Source organism: Gouania willdenowi, chromosome 13, assembly GCF_900634775.1.
Source record: "Gouania willdenowi chromosome 13, fGouWil2.1, whole genome shotgun sequence".
NCBI lineage: Eukaryota > Metazoa > Chordata > Actinopteri > Blenniiformes > Gobiesocidae > Gouania > Gouania willdenowi.
Genome location: NC_041056.1, coordinates 27,919,520 through 27,946,468, shown reverse-complemented (window position 1 = coordinate 27,946,468; position 26,949 = coordinate 27,919,520). Strand labels below are relative to the sequence as shown.

Below are 26,949 nucleotides of genomic sequence, written 5' to 3'. Positions count from 1 at the left end.
TAAAAGACTAGTTAGGTATTTTTTTCGCATTTCAAAAGAATCATACAAAAACTTAGATTTCTCAGAAACTCCTGATATCAGCTTTAACACACCTCAGACCAGAGGGTAATCTTTTAGGGTAATCTTACAAAACATAAAATAATCTGGTGTTTGCTAGATTATTTTACTACTCTTGTGAAAATCAGGACAAAAACAGCTCAATTGTCTTCATGTGTGTACCCCGCTTAGGAGAATTGTGTATCACTACTCTGTTCTTCTTTAAGACTACCACATAGTAGTAGTATAATTATTGTGTTTCTTCAAAAGGAAGGATTTTTTTTTTAGGAAAAATGCATGAAATAATACCAAAAACCAATTATCTCATGGGATACTGATCCTTATGCACATACACACGGGCCTCTCCTTGTGAATAAATACTTTTTAATAGTTATCATCTAACAAAAGACAAATTTCTATCACAAGACTAAAACTAAGACCTAAATGCAATTTGCTGCCAATAAAACACTAGTTGTTACTTGGGAAAAGGCTCATTGACCTTTCCTGTAGTATCACACTGCGGCTGATGTAGTCGCCACCGTGCATGCCAAAATTACAATCAAGTGTGAACAGAAATCAATAACTACATTCAGTTCCTTTGGGAGTGTAGCTCCACGTGTTTATGACAATCCGTCCAGGTGGTTGTGGAGCATGGATCATGTTTACTGAGCTCAATGGTGCCACCTCAGGCAAACAAAAAGACCGGCTTTTTTTCCTACTTTCCAAAGGTCAATCAATAGCAAAATCGGTTCATTTCCTTGTCACCTTTGTGTTACTCAGCCATGATGAGTTTTAAATGAGTCTTTAGGGAAGTGAACCTCCCCTTACAGTGTGGGGGGAGCCAGTAATCACTCACTGTATGGAAACAGACTGCTGCTATTACTAAATAAAATACAACTAAACCTATCACAAATAGGTTAGATATCTCATTTCTGATTACAGAATGTATAATAAAAAGTGGTTGGAAGGTCATGATACGCAAGTCTAAGCTAATGCAGTCAAATGAAGGAGAAATAGTGACAATTTTTCAAAATAAAATTACTAGAACATACATGAAAATAAAATTATTTTTATTGATTTTTTAAAGTTTATTTTTTCATATGTGCAGACCAGTGGTTGGAGACCCTTTAAATCACCTAAAAAAGAAATGTATTGAATGGACTGTACTTTAATTTAAATACTTCATATGCACACGGAGAGGGAGGGAGTGCATGGCAAGATTCAGTAGAAAGAAGCATGGCGTAATGTTTTCACACAAGCTAGTATTGATGGTGTATTTTTACTTTTTAAGAACTTCTGTTTTCAGTACAGCGCGTGTTTCTGGTATTGGTACACAGCCCCAAACATTTAAGGTATGAACCATTGAAAAATGTGTTCTGAATTGACATCTATGAACAGCTGCCTTTCCTCTATCCTCAAGAGGCCCACCAATTCAAGCCCACTCTCAGTTGTTTTCTTACAATTAAGGATTACAGCCAAGTCAATGGTGCCAGTAAGTCCAAGAGGCAGCAGCCCACAGGTTCTGGTGTGTGCGTGTTTGTCTGTGTGCGTGTTTTTAATCCAGTTCTCTCTGATTACTCTGACGCGACAGTTTCTAGCTTAGCTCCCTGTCTCTGTACAGGGAGGGCCTGACCTCATGCTTACCCACATTCCATAAATACTGGTACTTCCTTTTTTTACATTTCAAACTGGAAAATAAACACTCCAAACAGTTCTGTCTAAATGTTAAACAAAACATCAAAAAAAAAAAAAAAAAAAAAAAAAAAGTGACGTCGCCTGTTAGACCAAAACTTTTCTCCAAAGTTGCCGCTACCCTTTAAACCCAAATCCTAGTTAATTCCCTGCAGGTTTGAGACACTTAAAGGTGTGATGATTAATGTAGCTGATGTTTGGTGTTAATGAGGATTGCCCTTTTTCTTTGTTTATGCCACTGACATCTGCCCGCCTTTCACTTCTCCAGAGGAAATGTTCCCATCAGTGACTCCAAGACAGTGCAGAGACAGCCAGCACGCTGTGATCTAGGTGTGACGAACACTTTAAAGAGCAGCAATAAAAAATTCAGAGGCTAAATCTGAGCACTGGTTATAACAGTTGTTCTGGAAGAGGGTTTCACATATAGATAAATCAAAAGATAATATGAGGTGGGAGTTCTTCTATTGAAAACTCTGTCTGTCAGAACATACTATTGAATGCACTCTTGCCTCTTTATTCATAGTTAATTTGCAGATCTTAATACCCTCCCACTGCCAAAGGGCTAACACAAAGAGGGTCAGACAATCCTATTCACTGTCTTAGAGCAACTGGATTTGGAGAAAAGATAAGCTGTAGCAACAGCTTTAGCAAACAACCTTTCCTCCGAATAGGCTGAAAATAAGTACTTTAGGTAGCAACAGGGTAACTAAAGTAAATTATACCGTTTTGGGCAGGGTTATAGCCTCGTCAATAATTTGTATAGCCCCAGTTAAGCTCCTTGAGCATTTTATTTCATATTTTAAAATATTTTTATAGTTAAGTTCCTGACTAGCCGTTCCGTTCCAATGCAAACCCTGAGAAGCCTTTTTCACGCATCGTTTTAGGGTTCACTAGCAGTCCAATGCAATGGATAATTTTGTGATTAAAAAAAAAAAAGAGTTCCCGTAGAAAATAAAGACCAAAAGCGCGTCTCCCAGGAAGCCTCTACAAACTTTTACGCATTTCTGTCACACTGCCCGTCACCTCCGCTTCATGTGAGTGCAGTTTTTCCTGCATGCGGCGCGTTGAAACATACCTGAGAAACCAAAAGGCAAGCCCTCGACTCAGCAATCTTTTCTGCCCGTCCAAACACGCAGAAACAACAACAGACACATCGTTCTCCTATAAAACAACTAGGGTGAGTTAGTTCTTTCCTGACGTTTTGCATTTTGGATTTAATGTCTGATTATTGGCAGGCAAAAGAGTAGCTGTCAGGTGTTGAATGGGTAACTTTTGCAAATAAACTTTTTTGCCTTGTGGTCACTTGTATTATGCTTAACTAATTTGTTAAATATTCTTTAACAAATTCAGTTGAAACTACATTTATGTCTAACATGCTGTCAGACATAAATGTCTAACGCGCACCCCCTTAGCACTGGGAGAGAAAAAATCCTGGTGCCGCACCTGGTTTTGGGGCAATGCAATAGCAAGCCGTAACAATGAAATAAATTTACTGAAGCATTGGGGCTTCATGTATCTGACTAAAAAATGTTTGTCTTTTTTATGTGTACTCCTATAAATCTAAATCAATGATCAGACCCAACATTACCATTTATGTATTCATAATTTTTTTTGGTTTTCCGTTTGATTGATTTTTTTTAATGAAAATTTGTGCCCCAAATTTTGCTTTATTTTAAAGACATATAACATAATAAAAACCAATAATAATATTAATAACAATGTTAATTTAATTGTTTTTTTTTTTTTTTATCTTCATTACTTTTTTAAAAAAAAGGTTTATTTCCTAAACATCCTACTCTCTACTGTTGTTGTTATTATTGTTGTTATTACTTATGTACAGTAGTCCCTTGTTTATCGCGGGGGTTATGTTCTAAAAATAACCCACAACAGGCAAAATCTGCAAAGTAGTCAGCTTTATTTTTTACAATTATTATACATGTTTTAAGGCTGTAAAACCCCTCACCACACACTTTATACACTTTTCTCAGACATGAATTAACATTTTCTCACATTTCTCTCTTGTTTAAACACTCAAAGTTCAAACCTTTGTAGATTTTAAAACATAAACCTGTTTTCATACATACAGCACTTCAGAGTCACACTGCTAGCGATCAGACATTGATGCCAAACGCATTCAGAGTCTTTGTTGACGATGACGTCAGGCCGTCAACACAGACACCGGTCTGTTCACGCATTCAACCATGACACGGCCTTTATAACCGGGACTGGACGAGGAAGGATTTGGTGTGGAGGAGAATCAGCGAGGAGATGGTAGTAGCAGGTAAAAGTTCTCTCTGTAGCACTGAGCTAGGATAGCATTAACTGCTAATCACACCGGCTTTTTTCACTGGTGGTTTATGTTTGTGAGAGGAGAAAAAGGAGCGCAGCTCCTCGCTTCAGCAGGTAGTGAAACTCACCAGGTTGGATGTGTCAATGGTGGGTGGGGCTTTGCTTCAAACACGTATATGAAGCAAATGGGGAAGCCAATCAGGACGCAGAACACAATGTGCGTTCATACGCTGTAAAAAAAAATGCATGCAAAATTGCACTGTAAAAAAAATCAGCAAAACACAGAGGCTGCAAAAGGTGAACCGTGTTATAGTGAGGAAATATTCTGTATAATGTATGTCTATCAAATTGTATATAACCTGATCCTTTATAAACGCACCATCACTGTCTCAATATTTGTGTTGGAAAATATTGTTTTAATGAAAACCTCGGGATGACCTTGACACTGTGTGAGATGTTATGGAGCAATATGTGTTACTTGAGTTTGGAACTCCGTATTCTTTTAGTATCATAATGTAATTTTGTCAATAAAAAATGTCACTTTTAGATTTACATTTACATTTCACAACACGGGGAAAACAGATGATCATACGTTTGAAAACAATGTAACTATAAGTGTCAACATGGTGCCAACTATGAATGAGTGCAAGGACAGGTTAGCTTAAAACTGACATGTGATCCCAGAGATGTCCTTTAATAACAAAGTGGCTGAAAGTGTTAAGTCAGGGGTGTTTGTTTTAACTCTAACTTTAATAGGATTACCTGATACATTCCACATGCACTAAGTGAAATGTAAGAAGTGTGAAGGTTATTTGTAACTCTAAGGTATAATTTCAAGTCACACTGTGGAGGCAGTTTTCTTTTAATACATGTCTGAGCTGTTTGGGAAGGTGTGAGTGTGTCCTGTGTCATTCCACTCATAGTGCATAGCTCTGACCTTTGTCTATCTCATACACACAGACTTTCTAACTCCATGTGTATGTATGTATGTGTGTGTCCATGTGTAGAAAGGTCGGATTTGGAAGGTCAGAAAGAGTATGTGAAAGTGCAAGAGACAAATCACAAACATTTCCCAAGGAACTGTGGGAGTCAGTCCCCCAAGCAGAGCCATCAACTCCACCTTAATGCACCGTGATGTTAGATGTACCCACAGCAGCAGTTAATCCACACAACATCTGAAGTGGAAACGAGGTGCATTCCTCCACTTTAGAAGTAGCCGGTCAGCATTTAAAAGCGACTTTGTCCTATCAACAGGGTGAAGTACACTTACTGAGCCATTACTTCACTTTTAGTTCACATTTGTCATGTTTGCCAGAGCAAGTTCACCCAGGGTGACCCGACGTATCAGGTAAGTAGGTCATCATGTTTCTATATCAGATCCATGGGGGAATACAAACAAACGCACTACTTTCTCTTCTAAAGTGTTCTGAAAATGACTGTGTTTTGTTGATTTCATGGCACACGCCGAGCAATCAGTACACATAATGAAATGTTTTTAAAATTCTGTTTATGAATATGGAGCTTCATTCTGCTTGTTCTCCTGTCGTGAGGTCATACGTGGTTGTATCATTATTGAATCATTATTCTGCTGCTTTCATCGAAGTTTTCTATTTTTTCAACAACAGTCGACACGTCTTCATCCCCTCACTGTACTTTACCTCTTTCCACTTCCCCATCACTCCTGCTAAATTTCCCACACTTCCATTGGTATGATATGAACTCTCATTACAGGGTTGATAATAGACCCTTCAGTACCACGATCCTCTTCATTATCTGTCATCTGCAGACTACATCTCTAAGTGGATTAGCCCGAGCTGTCTTTTCAGCATTTCAATTAGGAGCTTTGTGAATAGTCAAGCAGATTGCTTGCCTCATACTCATTACTAACATTCTTAGAATGCTGCTTCGCGATGTTCAAACAGTAATCGAAGAAACACACAGCAGCGGAGACATCAGAACAGATATCGAGGCTGCTAGCAGTGAAATGGTAATTCAGTCATTATTTACAGTAGATGGGAGGCACCAGACCTGCTGGGCGTCATATCATGAATAGGATCACTCCTACTGTTAGTATTACTGTCACTAATATTAATTGTCAAGGTGTTTATGAGAAAAAAATCTAACCAAAAGCTAAACTATTGCTAGTATTTAGTAGATTATTGCCATTTCAAATCAAGCCATGCATACTGATATATTAGCATACTATATATTTGTTTATCCAATCAAAGAAATGTATTTTTTTTGTAAATATATGACCAATAATTAAGAAATAATACTCTCAACAATGTGGTTGAAACCAGATTTCACTATAGAATAAATTAGTTTTTTCTTTCTTGGTTATTAGCATGTGACAAACGACTTGAATAGGTGCATATTACCAGCTATCATGTACATGTTTTATTTCATTAATTTAAAGCTCTTCTTGAAAAATTATAACAATGCATTGGATTTCATATAGCGCTTTATCATACACTCAAAGTGCCCCAGACACATCGGATACATTTGTTGCAATCCTGGCCAAAATATTACCAAAGCTGCTGACAAAACATGGCGAAAAACAACCAAGCAGGCTACGAGTGTTTTCTCTGGTATCCAATAATAGTTTCTCTTAATTATTGTAAATAAAAAATGCTTGTTACTAAATCAGGTTTTTGTATATTGCATCTATAAGATTTCCTTCAACATGATAGTACTAAATGTATATGATATATAGTATAATGATTTTTTTTTAGCTGGAGTATGGGTGACCACTGTCTGGTGTTTACAAGTATGTAAGCACATTGTTGCAATATTCATGTTTTCCTCCTAAGGTCTAAATGAAATCATGTACAGTAGGTTTTGTGGTTTCTTTACAGTAATATAGGTTGGTTTGTTTTTTCTCTGGATTGGCCATGTAATAGACTGCCATCCTGTCCAGGGTTTGTTCCCTTCCAATATCTGTGATTTCCTCCAAGTAGACCCACATCTCATACTACTGACACATTCAGTCTCTGCACAGCAGGACTGTCCAAACTCAAAATTCTGCAGGTTTCATGACTTTCTGCTCCATTTTCACTAAATTAAATCAGATGTCTTTGTCTTCATGCAGCGCAGGAGAAAGCCTTTTGTAGCTTGTGTTTGTGTGTAAGTATATCACTAATCTGAGCCGAGCACAATTTTTGTGATGTCATCACCAGACGAGACAAAATATGATCTTTGGGTGTTATCAGTGTGTGTATAAGGTCACCTAACACTCACACACAGTAATCCATTCATACACTGGTAATCCAGCTGTGTGCTGGTTCACAGAGGCACGTCACGTGATTCCATGTTACACCTGTCTCTTTTTTGGCTGTTGCCCTAGTTGTTAGTCACATGCACAACATATGAATCTAATCTTGCAGCTGAGGTGCTACTCACTGCCACCTAGTGACTAGGAGGAGCCTTTAATTACTGCACCTATGAATCTAAAGCAGTGATTCTCAAACGTTTCTCTTATTCCTATATCCAAGTACCCCCCTTTGTCTGACTACAACTATTTTGCTCAGAATACTATGAAAAACAAGTATAGAACATAATGATGGAATGAACAAGTGATAACACACCTTTTAAAGAATCTAACTTTGTATACAAGTGGAATAAAACAGCATTTAGTGTCTCCTGAATAGATATATTTCTATAGTTTTTATCATTTCTGGTCATCTCCCGCCTGGTGTGGTTCCAAGACTGACTCTTGTATTTTCAGTTCATGTTCTAATCTACTTTTGATGATTATCATTTTTAACTAAAGATGAACATTTCAAAAACCCATATTTGTAATGCTTTTTTGTTAATTTTTCACTCTCTCTTTTAAGTGCCCCCTGTGGCGCTATCATGTACCCCTTAGGGGTACACATACCCCCATTTGAGAAACACTGATCTAAAGCACCCTCTAGCTAACTGACAAAATAATAATTGCAGGTGTATAATGCAAACTGCCTTTGGGACAGCTAGTTAAAGCCTACTGCGGACGATCAATAAAAGTATTTTAACTGTAGGCCTACCTGCTGACATACATTTATCGTGGAGCCTTCCCTGATTTTAAGTAACTTCTAACTTGTTTTTATGTTTATGTTTCTTAAGCTGTTTTAATCTTTAACCAAGATGCAATATCTTTTATAATCTAATGTATAGCTGCCTTTGGAAAGCACTTTGTTTCATGTGTTTTGAAAAATGCGAAATGAATATAGTTATTATTATTATTATTACTACCTGTATTTCATCAAGAAGTTGTTCTTATTCACTACTGATGCTAAAAACACTGTCAACGCGACATTTCTGCCGATAATTCTGCCAAAATAGGGGTGAAGTCATATCACAGGGAACACAATAAACAAAGCAGAACAAAAATGAGAAACACAAGAAATCGAGGTTAGAATGAATTGAAAACAGTTCTTTGCCATTTGCATTCTTTTATGGGACTCCAAAACCCACAATGCAATGAGCAGAATTGTCCAAAGTTCAAGTCACATGACCATTTAATAACAACCGATTCTTTATAGTGGAGTCAACAAGAAACTTTCCTCCTCTGTGAGTACAGTGTCCTGTTTTTCAGAAGAAATACCTTAAATTAATGTATCTATGGTGCCAACATATCGTATTTTGTATTAATTGTTGATTATTGTCCCCGGCAGCTTCGATATTAAACTCTGTGGACATCTGATGAACCAGCTTGTGTATAACGTACGTAACGTATAGCGTTACGGTCGCAGAGTGCAGGGATTTTAACTTGAATAAATACATGTAAGTGTATTTAGTGACATATTTTCTGTTTTAGATTTAGTATTGAATTGACAAACAACTCAGCCTCCTGAGCATCAGTCTAAAAAAACAGAGCAGCAACCATTAAACGTATGCTTTGTGCAGTCGTGTAGCTAACAGAACATTTGCGACTGGAGCAGCTGACAGTCAAGTACCTTTTCCCACGGCAACTTAAGGATGTTTTCAAAAAAAAAAAAAAAAGAGACACAAGGCTTCCTTTCACATAAAACAAGTGAGCTTTTTGTTTCATGCAGCTGTGATCTCAGCCACATACCTCTAGCCTTCCAACTACAACTATCTCTCAAGGTAGTTTTCCTTTTGTATGGATTTTACTCTCAGATTGCTTTGCATAAAGTGTCTCAGAAGAATACAAATATCACAGAAGCTTCTCACCAAGCCTTAAAATGATCTGATGACCTAACCCTGGAACTGTAATTATTATTTATTTCACTAACACATTTTGGGGGAAACCTAATGTCTCACTTTACTCTTGTGTCCCAAGGTGCAGAGGTTGAAAATTGCTTTTAATGACCATCGCTATCCAGCAGGGTGTAAAATGGACCAGGCCATTACAGGTCTATTATGTTGATACAGGGAGTTACACAACACACACCCACACACACACACACTTCACACATCTAGAGTTAAAAGAAATAAAGTGGCACTATATAGAATTTCAACTACATTTTCACTTCTCCTAAAACTGTTCAACTGATGCTGCATTCAATACAACTAGGAAAATAGGCAGCAGTAGAAGCAGAAGCAGTTCCAGAAGCAATACGTGGAAAATTCTCCAAAATATGGCAGACCGAGATCGAATTTACAATAAATACATGAATATTTGAGTGATTTGCAGCCATTCATTGTACTTTTTTAACGTGGAAGGTCAGAAAATGCTGAGTTCCGAGTTGCATGGAACGTAGCGTTACTGTAGCTCTATTTTCGCACATTCACACGCCCCTTACTCTAAAATCGTATAGCCTGACAGCCTCCTATACAGCACCCCTTTAACTTAACATTCATGTAAAATATGCAGCTAAAGATTTGATGCTTATAATAATTTTCAAAACACCGAGATTAGATTTTATACATTTTCATTCATACAATAATTCTCAGCGGTTTTGCTGATATCCACAATTTTGATTCAGTCCTTATTTGATGAGTACTGTTAATTTTTGTTTTTCTTTGAAAGGTGTGGACAAATGCATGAACTAATATGAAAAATCAAGCGTCAAAATTAGGAAAAAAAAAAAAAAAACTTTTCTGTGATTTCACCCCAAACGACAGCCCATGTCGCTGTTTTAATTGACAATAGATACATTTGCATGGTGTCTTTTCCCCATGTCTGATAATCTGCTATTGTGCAACACAAAACAATCTACAACAGGTTAAAATGGGATTATTTTTGGACTTTCTCGTCGCTAGTCCAATCATGTAGTTAATGCTTATGGAATTTCAGGCTAGGATTGGTCGGCCCCTTGAATGTAGACGGCGCGGGGGTTTAGATGATGAAAGAGGAGATAAAAAGAGCTGCTCTTGTAAATCAACGGGGGAAAAAAGAAGTCATATTCAGACTGAGTGGATCATGGCGAATGAACACGGGCTCTTTTGAAAGCCTGAGTGGGAGCGAAAGAACAGGAATAAAAATGGGTATGGGGAAAAAGGTTAGAGTAAAAGGAAATAAACTGGAATGATAGATTCCAAAAAGAAATGCCAAGTGCTAAAATATAGTAGAAGAGATAGCAGATGGAGGGGATTATTTCGGACTAAAATACTCCACTGAGGGTAGTGCGTCAGACGTAGAACGTTATATGTACTCCATCTGCCTGAAATAGACCAAAAAGAGCTGTAGGCCTACCATCGGCCATCATGATCTAACACTGCCCAGATAACACAATGTAAAATGGTCCTTATGGTTCTCATAAACACAACAGTAAATCTCAGGATGAGTAAAATTGCTGATACTCTGTCATGTTGGTGTTTATTAAAACCAGCTTGGGAGAGCCGTCCTGTTGAGTCATTTGTCACACGAGCAGCAAGAGACCTTTTCAAAAAAAAACCCAAAGAGAAGAAGTTCTGGATGCAACTGCTTCATTATTGCAGTGTTAAAGTGTTTCAGCATGTGTCTGTGTGCGATTATGACTGATACCATAAGACGCTGCTAATCCACATTTACGTTCCCAGTGATTAGGACAACAGCATGCTGCACTAACTACTGTACGCACGTGTATATGTGTGTGTGTGTGTGGGGGGATAAAATTTGCAAACCGGTGCATAATTCTCCGCAATAATGCACTTTATATCCACAAGTAAGCATCGAGAATACACAGTCATGAAACAATTTGAATGTCTACTAATGATCTTGTTTATCAGCACACAAAACAATGGAAGGATAAAAAATGTAGTTTTTACCTTTCCCCGTGTGTAGATCAAGCCGTAAACCTGCAGAAAATAGAAAAAAAAAACATAATGAATGCAATGTCGTACAAGTATGGAAAACAATTTGAGCATAAATTGAATCTCAGTGATATCAACCATAGTTCAGTTCTACTAATGCTCAACATGTGAAGTACATGTACTGCATTTTGATTTACTAGTGTGTGAGTAGACTTTACAAGGGAAGAAAAACATTTCTCTCGTACTTCAAGTAAGCTAATTCAGGCTGTCCTTCTTATTACTTTCAAATATTACAACCAATCAGGGAGCTGGATTTGATTATAATCCCTCCTACTTTATTTGCATTAGGTCTACAGGGACTAATAGTGAATCTTTTGACTTTATGGTACTACTAGTAGACTAACTACAACTGCTACTACTACTACTACTAAGGTTTTGAACGTACTAGTAGTACTAAAAAGAAAACTTTGATCTGTGAGTAAAGGTTTTCGGCACACTAACTAGTAAAGCAAAATGATCTAATAGAACATTTTGTGTTACCAGTAGTAATAGTAGACTTAACATATGTTTCTAGTAAAAAGCTTTACTAGTACTACTAGTGACACAAAATGGCCTACTAGTAGATACATTTGCCTCATAAAACAAAGTTTTTGTATACTGAAGTAGTATACTGAAGTAATACTTGTACAATCCCACGAGTAGTACAAGTAGAATGTTTTTAGTCTTCTAGTAGTAAAGCCAATAGATTCATGAGTAGACCTAATGCAAATAAAGTAGGAGGAACTATAAAGAAATCAAGCACCCTGATTGGTTGTAATACTTTCAAAAGCCAATAGGAAGCCTGCATTTGTTTCCCTCTTATTAGAATTTGATGCTTTCTTGTATTACTAGTGACACCTATTGCTTCACTAGTACAGTCTACTTGTGCACTAGTAAACCTTAATTTAGTACATATCAAGGGTGTAAGAAACAAACGATTCAGCAATATATCGCAATATTTCACCTCACGATTATCATATCGATCAAAAAAATGTCGAAATCATTTTTTTTAATCATGTTTTTAATGAAAAAAATCCCATTTAATTGCGCTAACGTATGTCTAGCACGTAAATATTCGGTCACAAAATGAACCACATCAGACCTTGTTTAACTACCTCACTCCTCAATGCATTTTAGCTTGGATGTTAATTACACTGTATTTTCATAAAACATACTGAGCACTTTTATAACTGTAGCCTATGTGGTTCCTTTTTTTTCTTTAAAGAATTTAAAAACTTAACAGAATCAGAATCTGTTGTAGAAGCAAAAGTTGAAACTTATATGAAAAATGTAATTTGACAGTTTGATAAACATGCCACTTGTTTTGGATATTGATGCTTGAATCACAGTTAGTTACCATTTACTTGTAAAAAAAAATTTAAATAAATTGTATTTGATGCCATTATGTACTTGTAAAGGTGAAATTTGTGATTGTTGATATTGCCATGTCCCTGCAACCCTGAAAAAAGAAACAAGCGGGTCATAAAATGGATGAATGGATGGATATTGCGATGTATATCGTATTGTTTAGTATCAGGATATATTGTATCGTGATATGGAAATTTCATTTCAAAACCAAATTAAAAAAAGAAAAAACAAGTTTTTTTTTGTTTTTTTTTTTGTTTTATTAATTTAAAACCAGAAACTGGAAAACGGAAAAACCAAAAACCAAACAAGGAGCGTTTTTCTGTTTGCATTTGATAAAAGTGATCTTGTATCATGTTGTCCACCTCACACTGATGGCAGAGGTGTAATTTATGTGTCGATGATGTTTCGTTAAAGAGTCATTGATGCTGGAAGTCCGAATCTGTGATTATCTGCCAACTTTACCGAACAGTGTTATGGTCCAAATAGTAATTAGATAAACTGGTGACTGGGCGGACTTTTGCTCCCGGTCCGGACATAAAAAGAAGCAACGCATAAGTCGCATTACTGGTCACTAAATCAAAACCAAAAAATGTGTGTTACGTAAAACATGCACATATATGGAACCAGAGGTGGTGTAATGAATCTTCTGGTGCTCTTCGTTTCTTGTGATCAACTTCCGTGTGTGTTGACGGCTGCTGTCAGCGGTATTTATAACGTGCAAAATAAACAGTTTTACTGTCCTCAAAAAAGCTGTAATTGTTTTTCCAAAAGTGTCAAATAGTAGAAGTTCTAACATCTATTCCTCACACCAGCCTCACAGTTTATAGTCAGTCACCAGATAATCTGGATACTATTTGGACAAACACCGTGAAACAAAACATAAATGTGAGCAGCTTTTTACGAACTAAAACATCCACAGACTGAATGAAAACATGAGCAGGACCAGAAAGCTGCTGAAATAAATCCTAAATAGTCCTATTGTGTGAGGAGACCTGGTTTAGCACCTGGGGAGGGAAACAAGGTGCGGCGGACTGCAGTTCTCACTCTAATTTCATTGTAAATATCAAAATATCTCACAAACAGAACAAGTGTAAAAAAGAAAAAAAAAACTGAAAAACGCTGCTTATCTGGTTTTCTTGGTTTTTCCGTATTTCTGTTTTGGTTTTAAATCAGTAAAACAAAATAACCACACTGTTTATTTGTTATTTTGATTTGGTTTTAAAACGGAATAACCAAAATAACGAAGGGTACATGGATTCTAAATACACCTGAATCAAATTCTACATTTGTGTCTCAATAGAACTCACAGTTTGCCTAAATTCCTGCTTGTGCTTGCATACTATATGAAGTGATCAAGAGTAGCAACATTGTGGCAATTTTATTGACCTGTAGTGTGCATGAAAGAAACAGTGCATTTGCTTTCATGTGTGTTATTGACAAATTATCTACCCTGACAGGGGGACAGTTAATTAAATCCCTCCCTGGCAGTGGGCACAAAGTAATTACTGTGCATGGGTGCGTAACTAGCAAAGAAAAAAGTCTTCATTCACATGTGCTCAATCCACGTCTGCACATATGCAATGCTAACAGAAAAGTCCACCGAAAGCTACTTTTACAAGACCAAACATTGGTGTTGTGTGTGCATCAAAATGTACACACGCTAAGCAAATATTGTCAGATGAGAACTCAACCCTAAGGGATTTACTGTATATCTTTTGACGCGACAGGAATGCTAACCTCCACTACACCTTGCTGCCCTAGAAACATGTTTGTGCAATTTAAAAATAAAACATTTACATTTTCTCATTCAAACCTAATGGGACAGTGAACAGAGCCCTCCCTGCTGTTAGTCATTATCAATACAGTTAACTGTATTATTTATTCTGAACTCCGAGGAGTTCAACTTTCTACAAGGGGTTCAGCTTATGCATCCTGACTTTGGGAAATACAGTTTGTCTAGTTTATTTATTTGTTTATTTGTTCATCGGATCCCCATTAGCTTCTACCATCGTGGTTAAAGTAATCTTCCTGGGTCCATAAAAAAATAAAATCAAGATTCTAGTACACGGAAGAAGAGAAAACATGTAAGACAGTTAAAAAATATACAGAAAAATTACATAAAAAGGTACATCAAGACATATTTTCATCATGCCAACAAATAAAAATTAAAAAAATACATAATATATGCATTAAGATTGGTAAAAATATGATTTTTAAAGTATTTTTAAATATGTGTAAAGTTGACATGTCTTTCAGGTCCCTATGAAATTTGTTCCATAAGTGAAAAGCTCTAAAAAAGACAGACATTTGTAAATAGTTGGTATTAGTACAATTGGTGACTAAGTATTGTACAAGTGGATATGATGGGTGTTTTTGATCTATTCTTGAAATAATAATGGTTGGCCAGTTAAAATAATCTTCTTTATGAATATTGGTAAATATTATATATATATATATATATATATATATGTATATAATATAATGCATTTTAGTTTTAATGTGCGGCCATGATATGAGGTGCATATCGGTGATACAGGACCAGTGCCGCGTGACGTAGTTCACGTACGAGTTTGTTGTTTAAATCCTCCAACGTGCGAACGTGCCCCCAATTAATGCTATCAGTGCAAAGCTGACACGCTGGTACAAAGTGGCTGAGGTCTGCTGGATGATAGACCTGTGATCTAGTTGGATCGCACATGTGCTAACAGATGCCTGCTACATCTGCTGTCTGATATCATGATCTGCTTTGTGGGATGTTCCTGTGCTAGAGCTGCAATAAGTGGTTCAGATTCTCTACAATCACCTTTGAATGTTACAAACAGGGATGAAAGCTTTCCCCCACCATGGAATCGCTTGGTATTAATTCTTATGAGGAATAAAATGAAAGTAAGCTGAGTGTGTCTGTCTCTACTATGAGACCTGTGATCCGTAAATCCAGTGCCCATAATGGTTTTCAGCTTCAAAGATTCAGTCACTTCTCCTTTCAAGTAAAAAAAAAAACTGCTTCTTTGTCCTGCACTGGGGCTCCATTCATGTCCTTTTGAAAAGAAGTGACACAACAGGCCACCCAGTGTAAGGAAGCCCTGAAAACAACAGCAGCTTCTGTGGCATACAAATGCAGAAGGACTCTGGTGTGGGCCTCTGGTTCATGCATACAGTACATGAAAACCATTTCATATATAAGTTTATGCATTTCCCAAAAATCCATACCAAAGGCGTTCCAATCACAGCACAAAATCGGATTTAGCGCTGCAGGAATCCTAAATCTGAGTAGCTTTGTGGTTTACGCAGTTTCCATGTGGCAGTCGTGATGCCTCAGGATTGAGCTTTTACTTTCCCAATGCGGATAGAGAGCTGAGTGCCCATAATCTTATAAACATATAGTCATGCACTTGTTCAACAAAAAGAACCTTATTCCCTTCTGTGTGGATAACAACATTAAAGAAGGGATAAAAAGAAGGGGCACAGAGATGTATTCGTTGCATGCTGTTCATTGCTATTGTCATTAGTGGCTCTATCAGGGGCTGAGTCATCACACTGTCACAGGATCTAAGTGCTGAGCACCTGGAGATGCAGGGGCATCATTTCATCAGTTGTCAGGCAGTGGAGTCCGACCAAGCTCAATGAGATAGAGCGAAGGCTTATGGGAAAGCAGGTGAGAGAGCTTGGGTGTAAAAATAACAATGAGGAAATATACTTAGCCACATGCTGCTAGCTTAACAGTCAATAAATGTAACAAGAGAATAATGATTCTAGCCAAGTGATGAAATGACAGAAATTCTTGCAACATCCTGAAAGTAACAAGAGCAGAGAGGTGATGATGTAAAGTGAATGTGACACATTTAAGACCAGGACCCAAGAAATTATGATAATTAACATACCTTTACCAGACTGCATAAATGTGTCCTGTCTGAACTGGATATATTATTAGTCAAATGTGTGATTTATTTTTTCACTCGTAAAAATATGACGCCAATGTTATCTACATTTGAAATATAAATGTTAAATCTATATTTTAAATCTAAATATTAAATATTAAATCTAAATTCAAATGTTGAATCTAATTGCTACATTTAAATATAAACGGTAAATCTAAATGTTAAATCTAAATCTAAATGGTAAATTTTAAACCTAAATGTAAATGTCAAATCTAAATCTAAATGTTAAATATTAAATCTAAATGTTGAATCTAATTGTTACATTTAAATATAAATGTTGAAACTATATTTTAAATATAAATATAAATGTTAAATCTAATTCTAAATGTTAAATTTTAAATCTGAATATAAATGTTGAATCTCATTGTTAGATTTAAATCTAAATGTTAAAAATTAAATCTAATTCTAAATGTTAAATATAAAATCTAAATGTTATTTATGAAATCTAAATATACATGTTGAATCTAATTGTTACATTTGAATCAAAATGTTAAATATTAAATATAATTATTAAATATTAAATCTAAATATTAAATATTAAAATTAAATATTAAATATAAATGTTATATATTAAATATAAATATAAATTTTAAATCTAAATCTAAATGTTTAATCTAAAATTTTTATCTAAATCAAAACATTAAATATTAAGTCTAAATATAGATGTTATTAAATCTAAACATAGATGTTGAATCAATTGTTAGATTTAAATCTAAATGTTAAATGATAACAATATATTTTTACGAGAAAAAAATATCACAAATATTGCTGTAAATCATCTCAAAAGTCACATTAAAAATTCACATATGTTTTTTGAATGTGGTTTGTTGCTAAATGTTGCTAAAAGTTGCTGTTTATTTTATCATGCGCTACAATCGGCGCCCCATGATTGCGTGAGTCCACTTCCAGCGAGCTGAATATAGTGTTTTTAATCTTCACCTATGAGGCACTTAACAGAGAATTTCAACCCATTACCAACTTAACAATTGGCAGTGGCTGCTGCCAAAGCACCTTCAAGAGCATGCCAGTTTCCATGGAGACCATGCCGCTATAAGTCTCATCACCCCAAGTTTGATGGCTACATATCACAAACCTTTCAGCAATGTCCTTAACACATACTGAGCACAGCCTGTTTCTGAAAGCAGGCATTACTATTAATGGTGCTATATAATTAAACATCTGCTTTTGAGGGTTGGTAATGCAGCCTTCCAATAAACGTAAGGTTCATGAATGGGATGAGACAATTACTTTTAAAAAGAAAAGATTGGATGTAAAAATATTCTGATCAATAATGTTTTTTTAATAGTTATGCCACCATAAACTATTAAATATAACTTTAAAACGATCATCTTTCATAACCTCAACCCCCCAAGGGGGTGGAACCCTATCCCCACTAAAAATAAAATAAAATATATGTATTTATTAATATGATTAAAGCATGTTCATGATGAAAAAAAAAACACACTGGATGTTGATGTTTAGGGTATTTATAATAGATACTTTTCTGATTAATCATATACTGTATTTCCCTAAACCTTCCCAACAGGTGTTTGTTGGCAGATTGACAGTGACATCTTTACACAGTTGTTCGCCTACTATAGATAGAAAAAAACATTAACCTTTGAACTAGAGGTCACCAACATTAGTTGGCCTTTTTACTACTATTACTATTACAAAAAGTAAATCAAATTAACATTGAATGGATTGTAAACTGACATACAAGTAACGCTAAATATATCCTAAATATGTCATGTGTTTTTCGATTCCATCCATTTACAAGATAAATCCACTTTAATGGCCCGTACTGTCAATTTAAAGTTACGTGTAACTAAATAATGATCACAAGAAAAAAAATACAAAATATTGCAGAAATTTAGTGTTTGTACCTTCGTACTTTCCATCCCTGGTGGTCAAGTGCAGATCACCAACTCTCAACCTGTACATTTGGTTTCCCAATAACTTTTTACAAATTAAATTCTTCTGGCAGCTCAAATGGCCCTGATAACAGATACTACATATTTAAATGTTGCTCACAGTCAAGGCTAAATCATCCCACAAACTTGTACGTGCACTGCAAATTGTTCTTGTACTTTAAACAACAAGGATAATAACAATGAACTAATGTCTTCCTCCTGGGTTATGAGTTTTCTTTGTAAACATTAAACAGATTTAATATACAATTGTTGGAGCAAGGCAAGGCAAATGTATTTATACTGTATAGCGCATTTCATACACAAGGCAACTCAATGTGCGTTACATGATCAAAAAGTGCAACAGAAAACATTCAACAGCTTAAAATCAAAAAGAACATTAAAGTCAGCAAAAACATTTAAAATCATCAGTAAAATCATTAAAAATCAACAACATGACCAAAAATCTCCCTTTCAATCATACAGAGTAGAGAAAAATAGTGCCTTTAACTTTGATTTAAAAATGTTCACATGTGAGGCTGACTTCAGCTCAGCTGGCAGTTTGTTCCACTTCTTTGCAGCATAACAACTAAAAGCAGCATCACCATGTTTACTGTGAGCTCTGGGCTCCACTATCTGACCTGTGTCCATAGATCTGAGAGACACAGATTTTATATAGCAGAATAGTTTCAGAGCCGATTATTGGAGACACACCTCAGACCAGAAGACAAACGTATAGCAAAATCTTATAAGACGTTTGCCATCCTTAGTTGGGAAGGGAGAAAATCGGGACAAAAACAGCCCGATTGTCTTTATATGTGTGTACACTGCTTAAGACTGACACAAAATGGCAGAGATTAGACTTTTTGACAACATGGTTTTAACCAAGGTTCCAACTTGGAAAACCATTTCTACGTTTTGTTGCTTTGGTTTCCTCATCTGCCAACAAACAAACATGTATTGGTACGTGTTTTGAATGAATCGTCAGTAACGGTAAAGTGGCAACATCTGGCACTAACAAAGGAACTGCATTTACAGCAGTCAATATAGGTTTAAAGTTTACTTTTTGTAATTGTTTCACTTTTACACATTGATATTAAACTGTCATATTCTTCACAAACAGAAGTAAAGACAAAGAACAACTTATTGGATAATAAGGAATACAAGAAGGAGACAACGATATCCTGTAAAGAACAAAAACAAAGCATTCAGTCTTATATTCACACATGATTTCATGACCTGTGGTGCTCACACCTGATTGTCTCCTCTCCTGGGTCCTAATCAAGTTGTTTGTTTCAGGGGGAACTTATTATTTTGTTTCTTTGATTGCGTAAAAAGGGAATGCCTTTGAGTGAGAGTGTGTGACTGCTCATGCTAATGCTTATCTGGCACAAACATAAAAAAACAAAAAACAAAAAAAAAAATATTCTAAATGTGGTTGAGAAATACATCTTAGCACAAATAAAAAAAACCCTCCTGACCTCATCACACTGAGAATTTCTCAACGTTTGCTTTTTTTTCTTTTACATAATAATGTTCGATACAAAGCAGGAAGCTGTTGGAGGGTGTTAAAAGATACTTTGCTTTATGTTAAGTGATTTGTTTGTTTTATGTTGCAGCTTGCAGGCCTCTCGGGCCCTAACCCAAAATACAGCACAAAGACTATTAATCATTGATGATCAGACCTTTTAATATTGCTCATATAAAATTTACCTGCACGTAAATAAAACAGTACAGCTGTTCTGTTCCAACCCAATGGATACTCATTTTGGGGAGTTATTTGCCGTATGATGATTTTTATAAAGGTTTATACTCTGAAAATGATGTTTGCTCTAAAAATCCATAGTCTGATACTTACAGTGTTCTCAGTCTTTTCCCAGGCTACCGATATAAATACTCAACTGAAGAAACTTGTTTTATTCATAGAAAAGCAGGTACAGACATTGGGCCTCATTAATCAACCAATTGTACGTTCAGATCTATACCTCGTATGACGGGCGTACGACTATATTCATCCAAGCTTTGGTGTTTATCAATTCTGACGTGAGCGTACGCTATGATCAGATCAGTGTGTGGATTTGTGGTTCAGCACAGCCAAATCTGAAGTCTGAAAATAAAATATTAAACAAACCTCAGCTGTCAATTAAGCATAAGCAGACACACTTTCACAACAGATCAAAATTGATTATTAAAACGAATGAAGCAAAATAAAAATGATAATTAAAAAAAAAAAAAAAAAAAAAAACACCTTGAATTGCACAGCCTTCACTGGGGGTTGTACGGAGACAATATGACCTTATTTATGCTTTTAAAATAAAGGCTATACCTTAAACTTTTGCAAATGCACAGCAGTATTTAATCAGTAATGTGATCAATAGGCGCCATTAGGGGTTCTATAGGTGAAATTAACTAATGGAAATAATCGCTAATGATCGTTAATTTATTTTAATGTGATATTTATTGCCTAAAGCATGCAGACAACTGAAGTTGATATAAACGTCATATTTCCATGTGTCTCTGTTTCTGCTGTTAGGTTCGTTCACAGGGCACACAGGGGGGCATACCTTTACTCGGTAGCTGATCCTCTTCCACGGAGCGTTTAAATGAGCTCCTTTAAGTCCACCTTGTTTTGCTCCACCTCAGATGTGAGAATGACTATTTTCATCTCGGAAAAGTTTCTCTTCGTGCCAGTGTTTGTTTGACTTCAATGGGCGAGGCCTCCGAAACATGAATATTTAAGGGCGTAAAGTTAATGACGATCAAATTAAGCTGCCTGATTTATTGTGTGCTGCGATTTGTCAGATACGAATGTGTCATAAATCACACGGGAGTCCTGTCGTATGACCAAATGTGCATTCAGAATTGCACCTGTTTTCATGCAAGGTTAATAAATGAGGGCATTTATGAGCAAAAGAAACAGCGAAGATCTCCTTTCTACAGCATTATATAGGTTATATAGTGTACATTTTATTTTTGTTCACTTTTGTTAATGTATTGCAGGGAGAAAATGTGTGGAAAACTATATTGGGTATGACAATAAATTACTTGCCTGTGCTGTGCAACTTCATTAAAGGATTATACTTGAATCATCAATCATAAAACTACCTCTTTTTTTTGCACTTGTACTCAGGCTTAACTAGTACTGCATTCTTATTAATTAGTCCTAAAGGTAAAGACTGTTTCTAGCAATTAAAAAAAGTCCCATGCTGTACATTATTATTTGATCTGATGTAAATTACTAAAATTACTCATTGTTTTTCATCATCCAAAGTTTAGTGTACTGTTGGCTTTTCTCACAGTAAGAACTCTAACTTTCTATTTTCTCAACACTGTATTCCAACACTGCAGATATCTTGTGATCTAAATTTATATTGGGCCTTATAAATGATATTAAAAGTAGCGATAAAGGCATCAAAGAAGCATTTATGATATGCAAGATGCAAGACATAATTTCTAGTTTGAAGAATAATGAGACACTTCAGTTTTCAAAGTTCTAACAAATCTCACATCTGAAGTGATTTTAATCCAGATTTCCATTATAACTACAGAGAGAAATGTCTCCAGAGATCAATTAACCCAAAGTGTGAACTGGAAACCACAAGCGCACAGAGAGTTCAATAGCCCACGATAACAAACATACAGTAAAACACTTATTTGTGCCAGTAATATTCACACATTCTAACAAATAAGCAGAGATGGCAAAGAAACACTTACTGGTACGATACACCCACATTGTCTGTCTCGCACATATTGTACATAACACCAGCCAGATAGTGTCCTTTAATCACAAGCTATGTCATAATTGGTGAAAGTATGAAAGATATGAGCTTTGTACTGCAGCCCATGGCTGGTGCAGATATGTTAGGGCCAAAGATGTCAATATGGACCCCGTAGTGGTCAAAGAAAGAAGTAACGGGAAACTTTAGAACAATAGAGCTAGAACTAGAGTGTTTCTCAAACTGCCTGAGCATGAATGTTCTGTGATTGGTATGAAATCAAGTACAAATTTAATAGAATAACATCACCATATCTCAATAATTCAATTTAGTTATTGTGGCTTTTCTTTTGGAAGACAGTCAATAACCAGTCACAGAATTTTTACCACTTCATAAAACACGAGTTTATTGCCACATTGGAGTCGTTTGTTCAGTCACTACATCTATGCAGAATATGCTTGTTTATACTGCATTGGTTTGGTGCTGTTTAACTGGATATTTATTCATAAAGCAGTTGTTGCGTGCATGAAAGCTGCATGAATTTGCTCACGGATGCAAGTCAGAGCACTCCGATGATGCTTGCACAAGCACTTTACGGCAGAATCCATGCATGAAGAAACGTTCATGTATGGGACCTACACAAACTGACATATTGCATACATGGCGTTACAACACCTGAAGGAGGCATTGATGCAGGGAATTGTGCCGTTAGGAGCTCCAGGTATTCAGACTTCTAAATTGGTCCCAGCGAGATGTGAGAGACAAGACCACCGGGCTGACCTCTAACTTTATACCTGTGAGATGGATCTTTTGTTAACATAAGCAGCAAGAAGATCCACCTCCAACGGATACAAACCATTGTGCACTATTAGAAGGCTAATGATGACACCGTCAAAGGCTATTTGCTGCATGGGTGCTTCTCTCTTAACAGAAGTATAATACAATAAAAACTCACTGGCTGCTGGCTAATAGGTTACATTGGAAATGGATTGGTTTGCATGTAAAGAATTAAAATGGGGTGCCTCACCCGCCTGTTTTTGAGGGACCGAAACCTTAACTTTAAACTACTACTTTTAGTCAAGGATAGATTTGTCAATAGGATTGATTGTTATTGTCCCTGTTTGGAATATATTTACATATTTATGAAAGCAAATTGTGTGGAGAGCATGAAATATCAGAATACAGCACAGCAAGAATTGAGTGGCACCCAGATGTCAGATATCTTAAACTAGAAAACATGGCCTTTGTCATTAAGGGGTGAACTCAAGAAAACCTGTGGTTGTCAATATTGGTGCTAGACTGGCATTAGCCCATGTAGCAGGGAAGTTCAACTTATTAAGAATTGAAGCACAAAGCTAAACAAAATATTGTGGCCAATATATCACAAACAATAGGATTTACAAAAAGTGCAATTCAATAGCAGGGACTGTTTATTTGTTTAATTATTTGGCATGTTTTAGGTGTTGACTGTCAGTTTTATACACGATGGTTGCAGGCATGAATGGGGGGAGATGTTGGTAAAAAAGGCTATGATCAACATTCAAAAAAAGGAATATAAAATAATAAACCAAACATTCCTTTTTCCACTTTATTCTTCATTTTATATCATGCCATATTTTTCACACTGTGTGGGCACCAAATGTAGAATTCTATTTGAAATCTTAGTGTCATAATCTGGGGTTGGTTGTTGTTTTTTGTTGACAATAAAGCCGATATCCGGAGTTTCTGAAAGGACGTCGCGATGCCCCGCCCTCAACAGCTCCACTTCCTCCCCCTGCCTCTGCCAATCTGCCAGAAACCACGCCTCTACTTTTCTGCACGTGCATCGCGGAACATAACAAGGTTGCATCGGGTCACATTGATATCGGTCTATGGGTCAGGTAAGAGCCAAAATCATATAGACTCGGCAATCTTTTCCATTTGTATAGGGGTCTATAGGGCAAAGGAGGGACTTATATACATTAATGTATATGAAAAACCACCGGCAGTAGACCATAGTAAAAGAATAGTTACAGTAGGTATTTTTTCGCAATTCAAAAGAATCATACATAAACATAGATTTCTCAGAAACTCCAGATATCAGCTTTAAGTTTCAGTTGTGGTCAGTTTTTGTGTTTATCATCTCAGGGTTTTATTGGAATTGTGGTTCAGAGTTATAGTTTCTGTTGTTTATAGTTATTATTGCGTTCCTATGGTTCAACTTGCGGTCAAGCTTCTTTTTCATTTGCTCGTTTTTTTTTTTTTTACTTTTATTCCTGAGTCTTATTTTAGAAATGAGTTAGTTTATGGTTAGTTGTATGTTTCTTTCATTATTCTTTGTTAGTAATGGGTTCCCGTTTGTGTATTCACACCCCACCTTGTCAGCATGTTTGTGTGAGAGACTGTGCATGTCTTCCCATGTGTGTTTTGATCAGCTAATTACCTTCTACACTACCTAAGGTCTGTCTGAGCACTGAGGGAGTTTTACCACAGGGAAGTGTGAAAGTTTGTTTTATTATGATAAATGCTGGACTATTTGGAAATATACTAGTAGTTATGGGAAGATCATTATTTGCAGATAATAGGGCTCTATGGAAGAGGGCAAGAAATGTAAATCATGCTGTAAGAAAGTTGCAGAAAGGGATTTGGAGAGTTAAGAGCTGAGCAAATAAATGGATTTTTGAATTATCAGTGGGAAAAAACTAAAGTTCCGTTTCTTCCCAGAAAATGGAATTAAGAAAATCATTTATTGAAGCTGTATAGAAATAATTTAGAAAGAGTTGAATTTAGTAGTATTTTTTTTAAAGTAGACTAACATTAAAAAAAAATGATAAATGTAATGAGACGTCTTATGTGTTTGGGCTATATATATATATATATATATATATATATATATATATATATATATATATACTGTATATATGAATTAATTAGATCAAGAATAGACAATGAAAGATCCAGGTGCAAAAAAAAGTGTTTATTTACAAAAAAAAATAGGTGACTCCAAGTTTTACATGCAATGTATATACATCTAGCATGTGAACTAGTGTAATCACCCAGCTACACTGACATCTGGCAGGAATCAATCAAGGCTGCTCCCCCTAAAATCAGATAAATAACACAGTGATTCCTAACATCCACTTCGTACATAAATGCTACATGAAGTGCCAAATAATGTTTCTCTATAACCACACTTACTTAAATAACATTTATCACTTAATTAAAGGTATTGTGGATGATGTTTAGCTTCCGGGTGGATCATCCAGACTATTGGTCCCCCTAATTGTCAATCACGTTTACGAAAGGCCGTCGTACGTGCTCGTGCTCGTGCCCGGTGCGCACCGGGTTCTTTGAAAATGGATTTTCACTTACCGGTGGCGAGTCTGACATAGTGGGAAAAGTGCAAATCTTCTTTTGTAAGGAAAGCTTGTATGACCGATGCCGACTCCAACTTGTGCACGAGCTGTGCACGAGGAAAACGGGGCTCGTGCACGCTCTCCCGCACACGTAGGCGTGTTGCTCATGCGCTTTTTTTTTCAAAATGTGGAGAGGGGCGTTTCTTTTTTTAAACATCGTCCACAATACCTTTAAATAAACATCATTTTACCTCCCACCCCTCCTATTTGGTCTCACCCAGTGACATCACCAGTGACATCACTGGAGATGTCACCCAGGGTATAAATGCAGGAAATGATGGGCTCCACCCTCCATTGGTCCCTAGAACACATGGTGGAGCAGGTAAGTAACAAACAACACTCAGCAATTAAATAGCAATGCTAAACTAGTGTCACAAACATATATAGGACACTACATCTTTACATATATTACCAATCCATATAAATCACAATACATCATGGTAGATATTTATAAATATTAAATTACATATTTTTTGGGATATATAAACAAATATATTATAATCATTATATAACAGCAATCATTTGTATAGTACATGATTATATTGTATAATATATGTATTGTCAATATATATTTCCATGTATTTACAACATATAATATATTGGGAAATTTATTGGGAAGATAATATATTACAATATATATTTAAATAATGCATTGGTAAATATATTTCGTAAGGGGAGGAGAAATGCCACTGGTTTTACATTGGGAGCAGCTATGAGTTTACCATTGGATGAACCTGAGAAAACATCAACAAAGTCCAATTACAATGAATTACAATTACTGAGCCTGAAATAAATAACAACATAAAACGTAACCTTCGTCTCGTGTTAGCTTTCTGTTAGCATCTCGTATGATAACAGGTCAGATTTGACCAAAGTCTTAAATCAGCTGTAAAATACACTAAAATATTATCTATCATCTAATTTGTTTTTCATCTCTTGGTTTCCTTGTTATGCTTCCTAATCAACAAAAAAAATATTGGTTTTTAATGTTTTTGTTGTTTTTTCTGTCAGTAAACCACTAAATTAAAAAAAAAAAAAAAAATGGTAAAATGATCCTGAAGAGAACTGACAGGTAGTGTGGAAAGTTGGTATGAAACATATTACATATTAAATTTAATAATTGGTAATGACAGTATGTATGTGTAAGCCATAGAACAATAACATTGTTCCACAGTTTTGGGTTGAATTAAATTGTATTTGACAAATTTTAAATAATATTCATGCCAATTACAATTACAAAGTCAATCATCTGAACTTAATTACAATTCAATCCCAAATACAAAAGCAACAGATGTTTTACAATTACACTTGTAATTATTTCATAATTGTAATTAATTATCAATTATGCAATTGACACCAACCCTGCTTTGAGTGGACTCTTTCTGTAGTC

The 26,949-nt window shown here is 35.8% G+C and overlaps 1 protein-coding gene across 2 annotated transcripts in view; it reads right to left on the bottom strand.

Annotated features, from left to right (window-relative positions):
- Window positions 1-26,949, bottom strand: part of igsf11 (immunoglobulin superfamily member 11) — a 180,952-nt gene that overhangs the window by 119,441 nt on the left and 34,562 nt on the right. For both annotated transcript variants that reach the window (XM_028465375.1, XM_028465376.1), the window contains exon 2: window positions 11,209-11,238. In XM_028465375.1, the coding sequence (XP_028321176.1) occupies window positions 11,209-11,238 (30 nt within the window). The remainder of the gene's footprint in view (window positions 1-11,208; window positions 11,239-26,949) is intronic.